General features: G+C 38.9%; 2 protein-coding genes across 2 annotated transcripts; both read right to left on the bottom strand.

Annotated features, from left to right (window-relative positions):
• Positions 1-6,851: 6,851 nt before the first annotated feature.
• LOC115229528 (tetratricopeptide repeat protein 25-like) lies at positions 6,852-8,332 on the bottom strand (the record flags this gene model as incomplete). The annotated part of the gene is made up of 3 exons (XM_029799861.1): positions 6,852-7,305; positions 7,450-7,882; positions 8,182-8,332. Coding segments are annotated over 3 exons (1,038 nt in total), but the record flags the coding sequence as incomplete, so codon positions are not given.
• Positions 8,333-10,829: 2,497 nt separating this feature from the next.
• On the bottom strand, positions 10,830-11,693 carry LOC115229527 (solute carrier family 25 member 43-like). Its single transcript, XM_029799860.2, has one exon. It carries the CDS (start codon positions 11,682-11,684, stop codon positions 11,106-11,108), a length of 579 nt encoding a protein of 192 aa, XP_029655720.2. The 5' UTR covers positions 11,685-11,693; the 3' UTR covers positions 10,830-11,105.
• Positions 11,694-16,604: the final 4,911 nt, after the last annotated feature.

Here is a 16,604-nt window from a genome sequence, read left to right as displayed (position 1 = left end):
AGCGAAGTTAGACGGGGAAATTATACCGCAGAGCAAAACCCAGAAGATTCTTGGTGTTACATTCGACACCTTTCTAACCTTTTCAACCCACGTCGAAAATGTAGTTATGGCGGGTTCAAGAAAGATTAACTTCCTGAATGCCTTCCTGAAGAACGCAGGAGAATGCAAATGCCTATATGGCCTAAACAACATATATAATCAATACATGGAACCTACGATCGGCTATGCGTGCGGAATCTGGGGAACAAACTTAAGCGCAAACAATCAATCAAAAATCGACAAAATTCGGTTGAAAGCGGCAAACCTGCTAAATATTTTCTCCATTTTCAGTTCAAGTTTGACACTTTTTATACCAATTTTGAAAATGCGACATTCAATTTTGACAATGCAACATTCAATTTTGACAATGCAACATTCAATTTTGACAATGCAATAATCAATATTGACATTTTTTACATCGGTTTTGACAATGCGATATTCAATTTTGACATTTTTTAGATCAATTTTGACAATGCAACATTCAATTTTGAAAGCGGCAAACCTGCTAAATATTTCCCCAAACTTGTGAAGCCGGTCAGCACCTCCTATCGTCCCTAACGGCTCTTACGAACCGAATTTTGAACGGAGAAATCTCCGAGTATGCCCGCGACCTATTTTTTGCCGCTAATCTCACTGCCCTGAGGAAAAAGGAAAGCGGTGTCCGTTCCATCGCCGTGGGTTGCCTCTTCCGCCGTCTGGCGTCGAAGGTAGCTTGCAGACAAGCCATCAAATTGCTGGGGTCCGAATTACGCCCAATACAACTCGGCGTAGGAGTTCGGGGTGGCTGCGAAGCAGCAGTCCACGCCACGAGGAAGTTTGTGATTGCCTCTCAAGATCGGCAAGACAAGCCTTGTCTTCTTATCAAGATAGACTTGGCTAATGCTTTCAACTGTGTGCGTCATGACACTTTTTTCGAATCCGCTACCCGTCGCTGTCCAGCAATCTCCCGTCTCGTCGCGTTGGCCTACGGCCAGCCCAGCCTCCTTGTCGCTGGTAATCAGACAATCCCGTCTAGTAATGGAGTACAGCAAGGTGACCCTTTGGGCCCTCTCCTTTTCGCTCTGGCTGTGGATAACGTTGCCAGGAATGTATCATCCAAATTCAACGTTTGGTACTTGGACGACGCCACCATAGGTGTTACATCTGAATCCGTTCTTGATGACCTGAGAATCATAATCCCTTCATTGCACGCCATTGGTCTCGAAGTCAATTCTAATAAATCTGAAATCATAAACATCAGTTACGACCCGCACCATTTTTCCGATATTCTTCGTTCCTTCAACTTGCTTTTATCGAACATTCAAGTCACCACGCCATCGAATCTCAAGATTTTGGGCTCCCCCATATTCAACACTGGAGTGGATCAAACTCTGTCCGAAAAAACCTCGAATCTCATATCTATGTCCAGTAAGCTCACGACAATTGATTCCCATGCGGCTTTATTTCTATTGAAGAATTGCTTCGCGATCCCCAAGCTAATGTTCACCCTCCGAAGTGCCCCCTGTTTTACAAATCACGTGGGCCTCTTCAGCTTCGACCGTGCCCTCAGGGCATGCCTCGAAGCAATTTGTAATGCCCCGTTTGATGACCTCGGCTGGGAGCAGGCAATCCTCCCGGTTAACCACGGTGGCATCGGTGTGCGCTCTGCCGCCGATCTTTCCCTGCCAGCATTTCTTTCCTCTGTTCACGCCACCAGCTCTCTGGTCCACGAGATTCTCCAATCCGCTATTGAATCCCCCGTGGACACTGAGTTCTCTTCGGCTGTCAGATGCTGGTCCGCTAATGGTCTCAAAGCTCCTGATGATTCGACCAAACAGCGGCAGTGGGACGGAATTTATTCGGACCACAAGTTTTTCCTCCTCAAGTGTAAACTTGATCAACCCCGCCTGAGCTGCCTGCTTGCTGGGTCCCAAAAGTATTCGGGAGCCTGGCTGACAGCTATCCCAATGGTGTCAGTCGGGACATTACTGAATAACGAATGCCTCCGCATCGCAGTCTCTCTGCGCTTGGGATTAAACATCTGCCGTGAACATCAATGCCGCTGCGGCCAGATGATTGACACCCTAGGACTGCACCCGCTATCCTGCCGGCGTAGCGCTGGACGTTTCCCTCGACACTCTGGGCTTAATGATGTGGTGAGCCGCGCGCTGGCATCTGCGGGATTCCCTAATGTGCTGGAACCAGTCGGGTTGGATCGCGGGGATGGAAAGCGCCCAGATGGCATGACAACATTTCCCTTCGATCACGGGAAATGCCTCATCTGGGACGCGACATGCTCCGACACATTCTCCCCGCATAACCTGATCTCTTCAGTTGCTGAGCCCGGCTCAGCGGCAAGACATGCGGAGGTCACAAAAACAAGAAAATACTCGTACCTGGCTAGAAACCACATTTTTGCGCCAGTAGCCGTGGAGACATCCGGGGTCATCGGCCCAGAATCGCTTTCTTTCCTTCGTCGGCTGGGGTCGAAGATTGCCAGACGAAACAAGGATCCCAACGAGACTCGTCATCTTTTCCAAAGAGTCTCGTTGGCGATCGTCCGAGGGAACTGCCAGGCCATCTTATGAAGTTCAAAATAACTGCATTAGAGAATAACTAGACAAGAACTCTTTTTAGTTAATAGTTTTCACAAAAAAAAAATTTTGACAATGCAATAAGCAATATTGACATTTTTTACATCGGTTTTGACAATGCGATATTCAATTTTGACATTTTTTAGATCAATTTTGACAAATATTTTTATAACGGACACACATAAGGACTTTTCTATGCGGCTAAATCAAGATGAGAGTTAATAAAGACAATTTATTAATCAGGTCAGGTTAATGGAATCCCAATCGTGCAATAATTTTTTCTGCATTTCTGTAAAAATTCCGTATTTTCTCGCGAGTTAGATTTGTCATAGAATATTCTAAGGAATTTTGTAATAATAGTGCTCGAAATTCCGTCAGCGTTCCATTTCCTGCTGCATGAACATCGTTATGAGGATTATTGTGATTGGATGAATATGTCTTAATCTCAGCCTTGATGATCGAAAAACAGCCTTCGCATGGATTTAGCTGCGGAGAATATGGTGCATCAAATCTTCGAATTGTATGTTCTACTCTCACGCCTTCAAAATTTCCTTGTTTTTTATGGATTAGAGCATTATCCATATAAATAATAATTTCCTCTCCAGCTAAACTGTCCGATAATGCCGTCATAAAATTGCAAAATTTCGATTTTATAGATCCAATGTGTGATTCAAATCTCACAATTGTTCTATTGTCATCAATTGCCAAAATAACGTTAAGATTCACTCCTTTGCTTGCTCTTACTGGAACTATTGCACGTGATCCTGTAAAGGATCGGCCGAATTTTTTTAACGTAAAAAGATTAAAATTTGTTTCGTCCAAATGTATTTTTCTATTTGTATTACGTTGATAATCCAATGAAAATATTTTTCTTTTTTCTATATTTTCCGGACTATTCCTAGAAATTGGTTCTCTTCGCAGCATTTTGTAGGTAGTCAATCGCCCATCAAGTCGGTTATATATTGTCGCAATACAAACTTTATTATTTACCAATTTTCGTAATTCCTTCAATGTTATCGATGGATTATTCTCAATTGTTTCAATTATCAAATTCATATCATCATCCGTAAGTTTTATCGTAGCATCCCTTCTACCTCCACATTTACAAAGATACGGATTTCCACTTTTACAATGGCTATAGCTGTTGTCCTCTTGACACCAAGATCGCGAGCAAGCTGTATATAATCACCGCCCTCTTCATCCTTATTTATAAGTGCTCTTCTTGTAGCTTCTGACACTCTTGAATTTGTTCTTGACATAAAATTCGTACAGGGACGGCGAATCAGAAAATATAAAATAAATGACAAATCGGCAAAAGTCAAAATTGATGTAAAAAGTGTCAAAATTGAATGCCGCATTGTCAAATTTGAATATCGCATTGTCAAAACCGATTTAAAAAATGTCAATATTGCTTATTGCATTGTCAAAATTGATGCAAAAAATATCAAAATTGAATGTCGCATTTTCAAAATTGGTATAAAAAATGTCAAACTTGAACTGAAAATGGTATAGTCATAGATCCTTTTTCCATAACCATAATTTTTCTTCAAACTACTGAACAAATTTTGTCTGAAACAGTAAAAATCATTTAACAAAATTGGAGCTATGTCTAGAACTGATTCTTCCAATTCATTCACTTTTGTTACTACTTCTTTGACCGTATAGTCTGTTTATTTTGCATACCACTGTAAAAAATTTCTTCATTATCGCTGCTTCGTCTACAACTTGTTCTATAACATCATCCGTCAGATTATCAGAAACAACAAATATTTCATTGCCGAAAGTATTATCCCAACAATTTGTAATTATTTCGGAGGATACATTTTGCCACGATTTCGATACTATTATCAATGATTGGCGTAAATTAATTTTTTTTAAGTAAGTCGCAGTAAAAATCTTCTTCATTTATACAACAAATAAATTCGATTAACGCCTTCGAATAATTATCTTTAAAAGCTTTGATTATCCCATTATCCAATGGTTGAAGAATTGGAGTTGTATTTTTGGGTAAAAACAGCAATTCGATATTTGAGAGCAATTTATTTTCATGACACGAAGCGTTATCAAGAATTATTAAAATTTTTCTCTTTTCCATTTTCATTCGTTCATTCAGTAAGAATAACCATTGAATAAAAATATCTCTTGTCATTCAGGCATTTTTGGAAGATGAGTACATAGCACCATAATCCTCAGGGTTAAAATTTCTGAAACATCTGGGATTTTTAAATTTCCCGATTATTAAAGGAGCAAATTTTTGGCCTGAATAACTGCAGCAAAAGAGCAAAGAAATTTTTTCCTTATTTATTTTAGACCCTGAGGCTTTTTTATTTTTGTGTACGAATGATTTTTTTGGGGTCTTTTTTATAAAAAGACAAGTTTCATCAATTTTAAAGATATTATTTTTTCCAAATTGATCAATTTTTTCATGGAAAACTTTTAAAAATGATTGAATTCCATCACGATTAGAGTTTTTTTCGCCGCTAAGGATTTTGAATTTGAGTTCATGTCTTTTTTTAAAATTCATTAACCAACCATTCGATGCTTTAAAGCTTGTAATGTTCAATTTACCGGCAATTTTCAAACCTTAAAACAATGTGAGAAAAAGTAAAATTACCAATTTTTTTGATAAGAGGACCAGAAACTGGAACATTTTGGAGCCGTAATTGTTGAAAAACGTCGAGAACTTTACTATCCAATGTTTTAAAAATATCGTCAGTTTTTGTTTCAGTCCGAAAATTTGGAATAATGTTCCCACAGGTTATTTGCGGCCTAATCGTTTTTTTTTATTCGAGCAATTGTGCCAATGCTCGTTTCATATTTTTGAGCAAGTACTCTGTGTGAATGACTTTTTAGTTGTCGAGCAATTTCAACCTTTTTCTCGTAACTGAGACTCATAATGATTTGGCGTGGAGTTTTTTTTAATCCAAATTAATTAATTTTTTTAATGACTAGAAATAAATAATAATAAATTTTGTTCCAAATCGAGGTTTTCATTTAAAAGGAATTATTTATTCTAGGCAGAGATCCTACAAAGTGTTCCAAAAACTGAGGTGTTCCAGCCCCGAGGTCTGTTCCAAATCGAGGTCGGACTGTAGATTACTTTTTTGGTTTTTCGAAAATTCTATCAATAATAATACTGAGAAGCCTTAATAATTTTTTTATTAATTTGAATTTTTTTAATAAAAAGAAATTTTTAATAAAAATCTAGCTATTAAGTACTGGCTCGGAGCCTTAATTATCTTAAAGCTGAAAGTCAACAGTATAAACAAATCGTTTCTGAATATTTTATTTCGAAATTTATGGTTTTTCAGAACTTCTTGACATAAAATAGACTCATCGTCCAAGACCGAATATTGAGGATGACATCAAAACCAATTGCCTGAATGTTGCTGACACACAATTAATCACATTTGTTTAAAGTCGTCAGATTTGCGGAAAAAGTAAATCTCTTACAGTGTTTAATACCGATTTTAAACGTGCTCACTCATGCTTTTATCTATTTGTCAAATACATTAAATATGCAGTTAAAAGACAGTAAAGTTGAAACTATCGAAATTGTTCGATAAAAAGGAGAGTAAGTAATCTGCCTATCATTGTTTTGTCCTGGCAGAGAATAAGAGGCTTAATAATAGCCTTATCTCGAAAGCAATAGTACTTTAGAGCCTCGCATACTTGCGTGTGATGAGATTGCGCAGTGAGTATCAGATGATGACAGCGTCACTCGTCAAACCATTTTAACATTGTAGATGCGAGGAATTTTCAAACCCGCGACATATATCACTCTAGCCCGACCCCTAACCACTGTGCTACCCAGAGTTTGAAACGCTTGTCTGGTTTCTCAGAATTTCCCAACTAAATCGGGAGGAATTGTGATTGATAATTAACCATTTCATGTTTATTGATGACTTTTCGCTAGTCTTTAAAAACCTCGTTTCAATGGAAAAAAACTATGCTACTTCATGCAGACCATTTGACTAAAAAACTAGCTACTAACATTCCCGTTTGAAATACTCAAATTCTTAAAGGGATTTCAAACATCAAGTATCTTGGTGTTGTAGATAGTTCACTGTATTTAATCGTTCTCGAAATAAGGAAGTGCGTAGTGGAAACTTTCGTAGTAAGGCAGAAGCTTTAACATGCTTATCAGGCAGCATAGATTTCCTAAAATGAGAAATCAAAGAAAGAGTGTCGATGAGTTAAAAAAATTACCCTTAAATTAGTAAATTATGTTATTGTAATCTAGTTATCTTCATTTTCTACCTCCTCTTTGTTATTCTGTGGATCTATCGGATTGTGTTGATCTGTATGGTCAATTTTGATCTCTAAACGAGCGTCTTGTAATGTCTTTATGGCTTCCGATATGAGTTTTGCTCCCGTACTGTCGTTTAAAGCATTAGACAGATTAAATGCCGATTCGTAATATTCAAGAGCGTCTCTATAATTATCATTTTTTTCTAGATTAACTGAAAGCGTAAAAATACCAGAAATTTTGCCTAGAATAACTGCGCTGTTGAGCATCCATTCGCCGTTGTATATTGATTTGGCGAGCTCAAATGATTTTTTTGCAAAATTTTCGGCTTCTTGAAAATTTCCAAGCTCGTAGTGACAGCGTGAACTTTCGTGGATTGCCCAAATCTCTTGTATGACAGTTTCAGACTCCTTTTTCCTGTCAAGTTTTAGCAGTTTTGTTAGACTGAAAAGTTACAAACTATAAAATAACTTTTTGAGTGCATTAGCAAATTGACCTGCCATCATTTGACATATAACAAGGCATTCAAGTATACGCGACTGTGAGTCCTTCATCTCACTTTTTATATGTTCAAAAATCCATAAATACCTATTTTCAAGCCACTTTAACATTTGAGTGTAATTTTCCTCCGCACAATCATAATTTCTTAGCTCAAACGCAGAACTTGCAATCAGGTTGTAAATAGCGGAAAAGGTATTTGTTTTGTCTTTAATTGACTCCCGAGGGTAGGAATCGACAAAACTTAGCAAGTCCTCTGCCGATTTCTGAACTTGCTGGTATTTGCTTTTTTCAAACTCTAAACTATTTTTTTTGAAATTGTCACGTTTTGTTAGTTTTGAAATTTTGTTGCTAATTATAAGATCGAGATCTTTTTCCTTGCAGGAATCATTTCTTCCACGCATAAACATTTTTCTTTCTCGTTCGCGGGCATAAATCGGTTTATGTTGCAACCAAAAATCTGCTCGTTCGGTGAGATATCGAAGGCAGGCGGTGACAGTGTTGAGAATTTCAACTCCACTTTCTGTGTTCCGTGAACAAATGTCTGCTTTATATACAAAATAGACCACCCCCGTCCCGCAACAACCCTTCCAGATATTCTTTATCGTCGTAAAGTTCTTCTAATAACTGTTTAGACAGTCTGGGATTCTCGTATCTGATTTTGCGTTTATCTGCGGATTTCAGATTGTTTAAACCAGGAAGTTTCTTAAAATTATATCAGTTTCTTACATTAAACTTATCCTGAGAGTAATAATCTCCTCCAGACACTGTTTTTAATGATATTGCATCAGGGACTATAGTGCTTAGAAGGCACGTGGTAACCTCCGACACTGTTTTCTATAGCCTCTGACGCCTTCTTGATTCCCAAAGAGAATTCCTCAACTTCTGGTCGCAGATTATGTCCTCTATGATAGTAAACCAATGCCATTTCAAAGTTTCCAATTTGATAATAGCATTCTGCTTTCATATAGAGCGCCTAAGCTGGGAGGACAGGGAAAAACTTTATGAAAGTCACTAGTTGTCTGTAGGACTAAATCCGTGTCCTTCAATGCCAAATCATTCTGTCCATCTTTCAGGTAGCATTGAGCGCGGGAAATAAGGCAGTATGGATCATCAGGTTTTAGTTCTAGTGACTATTTGAGTGCCAATGTTGAATTAGTTACATTTGTAAAAGAAGCAATGGCCTTTTGATACATTGCCTTTCTGTACAAATCCTCCGCTTCCGACCGATAAACTTCATAGGAACTCACAGGCGCCTTTTCGGTTATGCTTCCGACTTCACTCATTGCAAGTATCTTAGTGATAAAAATACAAACCAGCATTTTAAAAAATCAATCGCATTATCAACTTTTTATTAGTTGAATTTTCGACATTTAATTTATACGATGCACTGTCGTCCGATTCTCATGAAGCTTGGTTTAAACTCTTCTGCTTTGCTCCCTTATGCTTGGGGTCTCGTACCGTTCGATTGCGGGATGGCCGACAGGTATCACCAGCCCAGCGGATTAAAGACGCTTGTTCCTGTTTTGTTCATTCAGATTTTGACCCGGACTGGCTGTCTGTTGGCCTCTTATTTCCAAACCCCAGAACGTGGAGTCCTGTGCCTCTACGCACGACACGGATTGTTCTTTCATGATACGGGCAGTTAAAAGTAAACTTATGCAAGGGGACGTCAGTGGGGCAGTCCGGGTGATCTCTTCAAACACGCCCGTGGCGCCTCCTTCAGAGGCCGTGTACTTGGAATTGTGCCACAAGCATCCTAGTGCCCCTGAAAATCTTCGATTAACGTCCAATCCGTGCTCGGCCGATGTCCCCATACGACTAACTCCGAGGTCTCAGCTGCTTTGTCGTCCTTCCCGCTCAGCAGCAGTGGAGGCATTGACAGAATAAAGCCCATACATCTGAGGGACCTTATATCTCCTTTGACTGCCGACTCGGGCCGTGCTCTCCTGGATTCGATCAATCGGCTTTGCTCTCGAATGTCACGGGCGCCATCCCTGCTGTTGCGAGGGATCTCCTATTTTCGGCCAATCTAACAGCTCTCCGTAAGAGTGATGGCGGTTTACGGCCAATTGCAGTGGTAATGTCTTCAGACGCCTTGCTGCCAAAATAATGTCACGTCGTGTTATTCCGCAATTGTGTCGGGAATTCTTGCCATTCCAGTTCGGCCTTCCGGAGATTCCTTCAATACAGAAGAGTTGGGATGTCATCTGGTGCACACACCTGTTGGAGAGTCTTCGCACGCGAGTCGACAGTTGGAACTGGCTTCTTTGAACTGTGCCTGTCAGCCTCACTCAGGAGACTGGCTAAACGCACTTCCGTTGGCGTCCAATGGTCTGCTTATGGAAGACGAAACTATACGTATCGGAGTGTGTCTTCGACTTGGACTTGAAATCTGCCAACCTCACCGTTGTCGCTGTGGTTTTTTGATTCCTTCGAACGGTTTACACGCATTGTCCTGTAGGAGGAGTGCTGGCCGATTTCCCCGCCACGTCCTCCTCAATGAAGTGGTGAAAAGGGCTTTGGATTCTGCGGGATTCCCATCGACCCTTGAACCTATTGGGCTCTGCCGCAGTGACGGAAAGCGTCCTGACTATATTCCCCTTTAGAGGAGGAAGGTCTCTTGTTTGGGATGTAACTTGCGTCGACTCCTTTTCAGATACTGTGCTCACAGGAACAGCCAGTACACCAGGCTACGCATGTGCGCTGGCAGAAGAAAGGAAGTTGACGAAGTACGCTGTGCTTCCGAACGTCGTTGAGTTTGTCCCCCTAGCCTTTGAGACCTCCGGTGTGGTTGGAAAGAAGGTAGAAAATCTGTTACGGGTTGTGGGAGGAAGAATCTCACAGAATACAAATGACCGAGGGAGACGAGCTGGCTTTTCCAGCGCATCTCGGTTGCAATTCTTCGCGGGAACTGCCTCTCTATCCGCAGTGCTTCGTCGTCGGACTAACCCTCAAGTTCACGACATTAATTCTCTATTAATTAATTTGACTGTATTTACATTGTAGTTACCACATAAAAAAAAAAAAAAAAAAAAATTTATACGATTATTACTTTGGTATACAAGCGTTATAAACAGGCATTCCTAATCTCGTTAATGTGTTTTGATGACTCAAAAGTTAATAAATGCGGTTCAATATGAAAGCTAAATAAAAAAGTTTTTGTTTAATGTTGCCCACGTTACCTATAGATTGGCTAATCTTCTATAACTTTTATTTTTAGATCGTAACTTTAAAACTCTTTAAACATAAAACCAGCCAAATCCAGAGATGAGAAAAACTAAGAAGCCCTCCTCTTATCATAAATGGAAAGAGATTGGTCAACATGTGGAATTGGATCCTCTCTGAAAGGGCTCTGAGTATATCCATTCGAATACAAAAACAGACGCTTCGTCGCCTCAAAAGTCAAAAACATTACTCCTGCATAAGGCACGACCTAAAAACTCAAAAATCGACAGTACCTTGACAAGATTGGCCAATGTGCCCTTCCACAACCCAAGAATTCCATATCTGCGAATAGTCTGTCTGAACCCATCAACCATTCCGTTGAATTCCACATCAGTCCCTCCTCCCGTGATGAAGGAACTTTGAGCCTTCTGTAAAAAACATCAAAAACCTGAAGTTTTTTCCGGATCGTATCAAACGGGAAACTCACAGTCTGAGCAAACGCTCCCGCCAAACAACCATCAACAAAATTATAGACAGGGCTGCGATTCTCCGTGCTTCCATACAGCATTTTGACATTTTCATAGGCGTAAAAGGTGGCCGCAGTGAAAGGAATGACTCCTGGAAATAAATAGGCAACGAGGACCAATTACTGATGTCCCCAAACCCTTGTAAATAGCAAATATTCCCTCTTCTCGGGAAATGACTTTGAAAGCGTCCAAAATTCCTTTATATTTTGCCCTGCTCAGGTCAGCATGCTGTGCTGTGAGTCTTGTCTTGACCATATCAAGAGGATATGTTAAAATCACGGCAGAAACTCCGGAGAGTGCTCCACTGACTGAGACCAACAAAGAGCCGACCTTTGAGTTATTTTGACTCAGGATTTGCTTTGATCTTTCATAAACTGCAAATTGGATTGCGTAATAAGGAAAGCCTCTGAGACAGGCGATTAAATTGCCTTTATAAAATGCTTTTATTCCTTCGTTTTTGTATTGGTTTATAAACGTCCGAGTCATTCCGGAGGCCGCATCGGCAGTCCCTACTTGTTGCAGAGTTTTCACAACGTCCAGAGGCGAGCAGACAGTTCTGCACACAACTCCTGCATTTCCCCCGCAGATGAAATTTTGTACGAAAGTTAGTCGTTTATCTTGTTTAGGCATCACTAAAGAGTAATGGGACCGCAAATTTAACAATTAATTTAAAATTTATATAAATTAACGGATCAATAAAATAATAATTTAAAAATCATTTTGAATGCGACCCCTGGCAAAATCAATAAAAACGGAGAAATCTGTTTAGAAAATGACTTATTTTTGTAGTTATTAAGTTTATTATTCAAAAGTATGGAAGGGAAAAACAATTAGGATTCGCCAGTGGCTACACCGCGAATAGCAAACGAGTTACCTCGCAGGGTTGCTATAAAATATATCTATAGTATAGATCAGTGATTCTCAAGCTTCTTTACTCAGGGGCCGCAAATTAAAAAAAATTACAGGGACCGCAAATAATTTTTAACAATTATTTATTAACTAAATAATCAAAATTAGGTTTAATTCTACTAGTTGAAGTACGTAAAAAATCACATAGATGAGTATCAGTCAATCTGCTGCGAAACTTTGTTTTAATTCGGACAAGTTTACTAAATGTCGATTCGCAGACATATGTTGATCCAAATATCGCTAAATTTTTTTTTGCATTATTGACTAGATCGGTTCTCTGGAATTCTCGAATAAAAGTCAATTATTGAAATGTTGCTAACAAACTTTTCAGTTTAACATCATTTTGCAAATCAATCAATTTCAGTCGGTAAATGCCGGAAACCTCCTCACTTTTCATAATATCTATACTATAAATATTGTAAGAACAGGTTACGTCTCATACGAGACACTTCTCTTCGCAGAATAGGAAGACCGTCATTTCATCGGGACGCTTGCCGTCTCCACGATAAAGACCAGTGGGCTCTAAAACCGAACGAAAGCCCCGGAATTAAGATCTCATTTGACGACGCTGTTCCAACTGGACTGTATTGGGGTACGTCCAGCGCTTAGCCGGCACTAAAGAGTGTGGAGACCATCGGAGTCTATCAACTGTCCGCATTTGGACGGATGAGGTGGCAAAGAGGGATTCTGAGTCGTAGACAAGTACCGAGTCAAACTGACGAATTATTCAAGAGTAAACCGGCTGAGAATATTGGGACAGAATACCTATTTTGTTAGATTGAAATTTATCAAAATTTATAGTATTTTTTAATTTATTCTTATTAAAATTAATTAAACAAATTTTAAATAATATTGATGTCGTATGAAAGCCCTGTCTCCGCTTACTTTTTGACGAATCTAATAGTCTGTTATTCTTTTTATTTCCTGACAATAAACGAATTCAACTACGTCGGACATGACTTGAACAAACTTCCACAAGCTGGGATACTATACTTTTGCTCATATTTTGGATATTTAGTTATTCAGGCATATTTTTAACTATTATGTTAATTAGACAGGCTCCATTTCAATTAATTGGTCCTTCTCGGTATCCCTTACAATGAAGTTGTCAATAGTCTGTATAGGACTAATAAATGTGCTCCTTGTCCTGTTAGAACTCCCATTACTACTGCGGGGAGTTCTCTGTTTATCTTATTCGCTTCTGGTCGGAGCAGGTATGACAAAAATGGTTAAAAATAAGTGAACATTCTGGTTATAGAACTATGCAAAAAACGATGGCTTATTAGACTATCCGATTTCTTGGCTCAGTCCCTCGCAATAATTGTAAAATGTGCATTTTTACTGGTAGACCTACTCTTATCTTCCCCCAGAAAGTGTCGTTCTGCTATTTGGTCTGTTAGTCTTGCTTTGGGGCGTTTCTTGGCTGTGGGTTGAGGATGATGTCATCATGCGCGGAAATAAAGTCATCCTGGAACGATTTTCTCTATTCAATCCACGTGCTTTAATTACTGTGTTCATGTTGGTGTCTGTGAACGTAAACAAGATTTTGTTTACCTATTGGATGCCGTATTACTTAAATTATGTGTTGCACTATCATCGGTCCCAACTGGTTGTGCTACTACTTCCGGTCTTGGCTTCTTTCGTCTTTTCTTTGGGTTTTTTGTGGTTTTTGGATTCCAGTTCCTCTGCAGATCCACAATTTTTCACTGGCTGTTATTCTGAAGTTGGCAATTCCGGGAATTGTTATTTTTCTGTTTCCTTTTTTTCACCATATATATCACATTGCAATGTAGGCTGGTATATTTTATTCACAGTGCCATCTCGTTTCTTTCTGCTTTGGCTGGCCTGGACATTTCGTCATTTTATCAGCTGGATAGTTCAAACCTTATACATTTGATGGTTATTCTGGTTTTTTATGTTTTTGTAGTCTGTTGGTTTGACCCTCGTGCATGTTGTTGTATTGCCATATGTTGTGCTGCAGCTGAGTGGTCGGTGGGCCCCCGTCTTCACTCTTGTGTCGCTGCTTTCATTTTCATCGGCGGTCATTGCACTTGTATATTCTAATTTCAGTGTAAATGTGTGAATATCTGTTAATAACAGTTTATTTCTTTCTTTTCCTATTGATAGTCCAAACTTTCTGTAAGTCGTTGACCAGAAATGAATGAACAGCGAAGCCTAAACCGCAATGTTTACATGATGAGGTCATTATGTCGCGAACTACGCTGGCGACCAGAGCGACCTTCATTGTTGACAGGGTGACCTACATAGTTTGGCACTAATTACTGACTCAAGATAATTGCTAAAAATTCTAAAAACTTAACATTTTTTAACTCTATTCATAGTAACTATCTTGGTTTCATTTCGTAATTCGATCTAAATGTTAGGAAAGACAACTAACCATTAATCTGTTATTAGACATTATATTTCTTACTTTTCTCTTTTCTTCATGTGGGGATTTAATTCTGTGTAGATTCAAAGACGGATTCGTCCCACAATCTTTTATGATTCGAACCTAAACTGTTATTATTTAATTATACCTCATTCTCTATTTCAAAATCATATTTTGACCTGTGTACTCCCATCTTTTTATTCATTCTTTTAAAATAATATGAATTCATGTCTGGAGGAGTGAAATTAAAAATTTTATTATTCGTTTCTAAAAATAAATACATCGTAAATTTACCATTAAGTTCATCTTCGACAAACAATGCCTCATTATTTTTATCTAAATTATTACAGTGGTCGTCAAAAAAATTGCTCACCAATGTTTATGTCTTTATATAGCATTATTCTAATTTATTTTTTTTGTAAACATATTTAAGTAGCTCCTGGCTTAACTGCCTTCCCACGACCCATTTGGATACCTGCCTCGACTCCGATGCCCTCCGTTTTGGAATATGCCTTCGTCTCGGACTACCGATTTGTAATCCCCACCCCTGCCGGTGTGGATCAACGATGGACACATACGGGCTCCATGCCCTTTCCTGCAAGAAAAGCGCAGGTCGCATACCTCGTCATTCGGCTCTTAACAAGATCATTCTCCATGCCCTCGAAAAGGCAGGGTATCCTTCTGTCCTTGAGTCAATCGGTCTTGACCGTGGTGATGGAAAAAGGCCTGATGGCTCGACGTTGTTCGCTTTCGACGCTGGTAAACCACTAGTTTGGGATGCCACGTGTGTTGATTCCTTCTCTAAGTCGGCCATCAACGAATCCGCCTCTCTGCCCGGGTCCCGTGCTAATAGGGCTGAACATACAAAATCCGAAAAATACCAGGGCTTGTTAGACGGCTTTTGGTTTTGGCCAATTGTTGTTGAGACTTCGTGCGTCTTTGGCACAATGACAGTTGATCATCTAAAGAAACTTGGCCACCTCTGTTCTTTACGCTCCAAGGATCCTAGGGAATTTACATTCATAATCCAAAGGATCCTGTTGGCCGTTGTGCGTGGGAACAGCTGTTCCATTCGGCTTGCTGGCCGATTAATTTCTGATTAATTTAGCTTTCCATATTTTTAATAAATAGTCACTGACATCAAAAAAAAAAGTAGTATTTTATTATTATACCTTAATTTTTATAATAAAATTTTTCTTTTTTATTTACAAACTTAAACAAAAACAAAAAATTGCAAGACAAAAAACATTAGCACAAATTTGGAAATCTCATTATCAGTAATTAATATGTCCTCCCCTTGCTAAATATAAAGAATAACTCCTTTTTCTCATTGAATTTACTAAGTTTTGTAAAAAACTTTTAGGAATTGACTGCCAAATTTTCATAATATTTGTCTTGTCACTCGTCAACCCTCTTCGCATTACTAAAATGCTTGGAAGCCTTCGTTTCGACCGCAACAGTAACAGCGGAATTCGAACCCGGAGCCGGCAGGAACTGCTAGAGGGCCGTTACCACTGCGCCATTGCGGCCACTAGACGATATACAGCCCCAAATCATAACTCTCCCTACTCCGAACTTAACAGTCGGCAGCAAATGTGCATTTTTTAACTCCGTTTTATTTTTTCTGTAAACAAGCTGATGTTTTCTGTTGTTAAAAACATCGAACATTTACTCATCTGAGAATATCACCGATTTCCATGTACTATCAGATATCGATAAAAATCGTAGTGACGCAGACCATCTCGAAATAATATTTTTTGAGAAAGCAATGGCTTTCTTTTTGCTACACGACAATATACCCCATTTTTATTCAAAGTTCTCAGAATTGTCCTAGGGGAAACATCAATATTGAAAGTTTCTTTAGTTTTGTTGGACAAATCCACTGCCAACAATGTAGGATGTGATTCGGTTTCATTACATAAAAATTGTATTTGGGGGGAACTTAGTTTCGGAAAACATCCTGAGCCCGGTTTCCGATGCAGTGTTCCAAATTCTCGAAATTTTCGAATATTAAATGAAATTGTGGAATACGGCAAATTAAGTATTTTTGAGATTTCTCTGATTGATTTACCCTCTTTAAAGTACGCAATAATCATCCCTTTTTTAAATTCAGTTAACTGTTTCTTGGGAGAACGTGGCATATGCACTAACAAGAAAAGTGAGCAATGTTTTTTGTCACGAGATTTAAATTTTTATGCTTTAATTTCCTTATATTGAAATAAAATCGCATAAATAAATTAATATACTTAAAA

Source organism: Octopus sinensis, unplaced genomic scaffold, assembly GCF_006345805.1.
Source record: "Octopus sinensis unplaced genomic scaffold, ASM634580v1 Contig12956, whole genome shotgun sequence".
NCBI classification, from domain to species: Eukaryota; Metazoa; Mollusca; class Cephalopoda; order Octopoda; family Octopodidae; genus Octopus; species Octopus sinensis.
Note: the sequence above shows the minus strand (reverse complement) of the source record. Positions and strands in the feature narration are given on the sequence as shown.

Bases quoted from the DNA above. Each gene is read 5' to 3' on its own strand.
- LOC115229527 (XM_029799860.2), bottom strand. From the start codon at position 11,684: ATGCCTAAACAAGATAAACGACTAACTTTCGTACAAAATTTCATCTGC.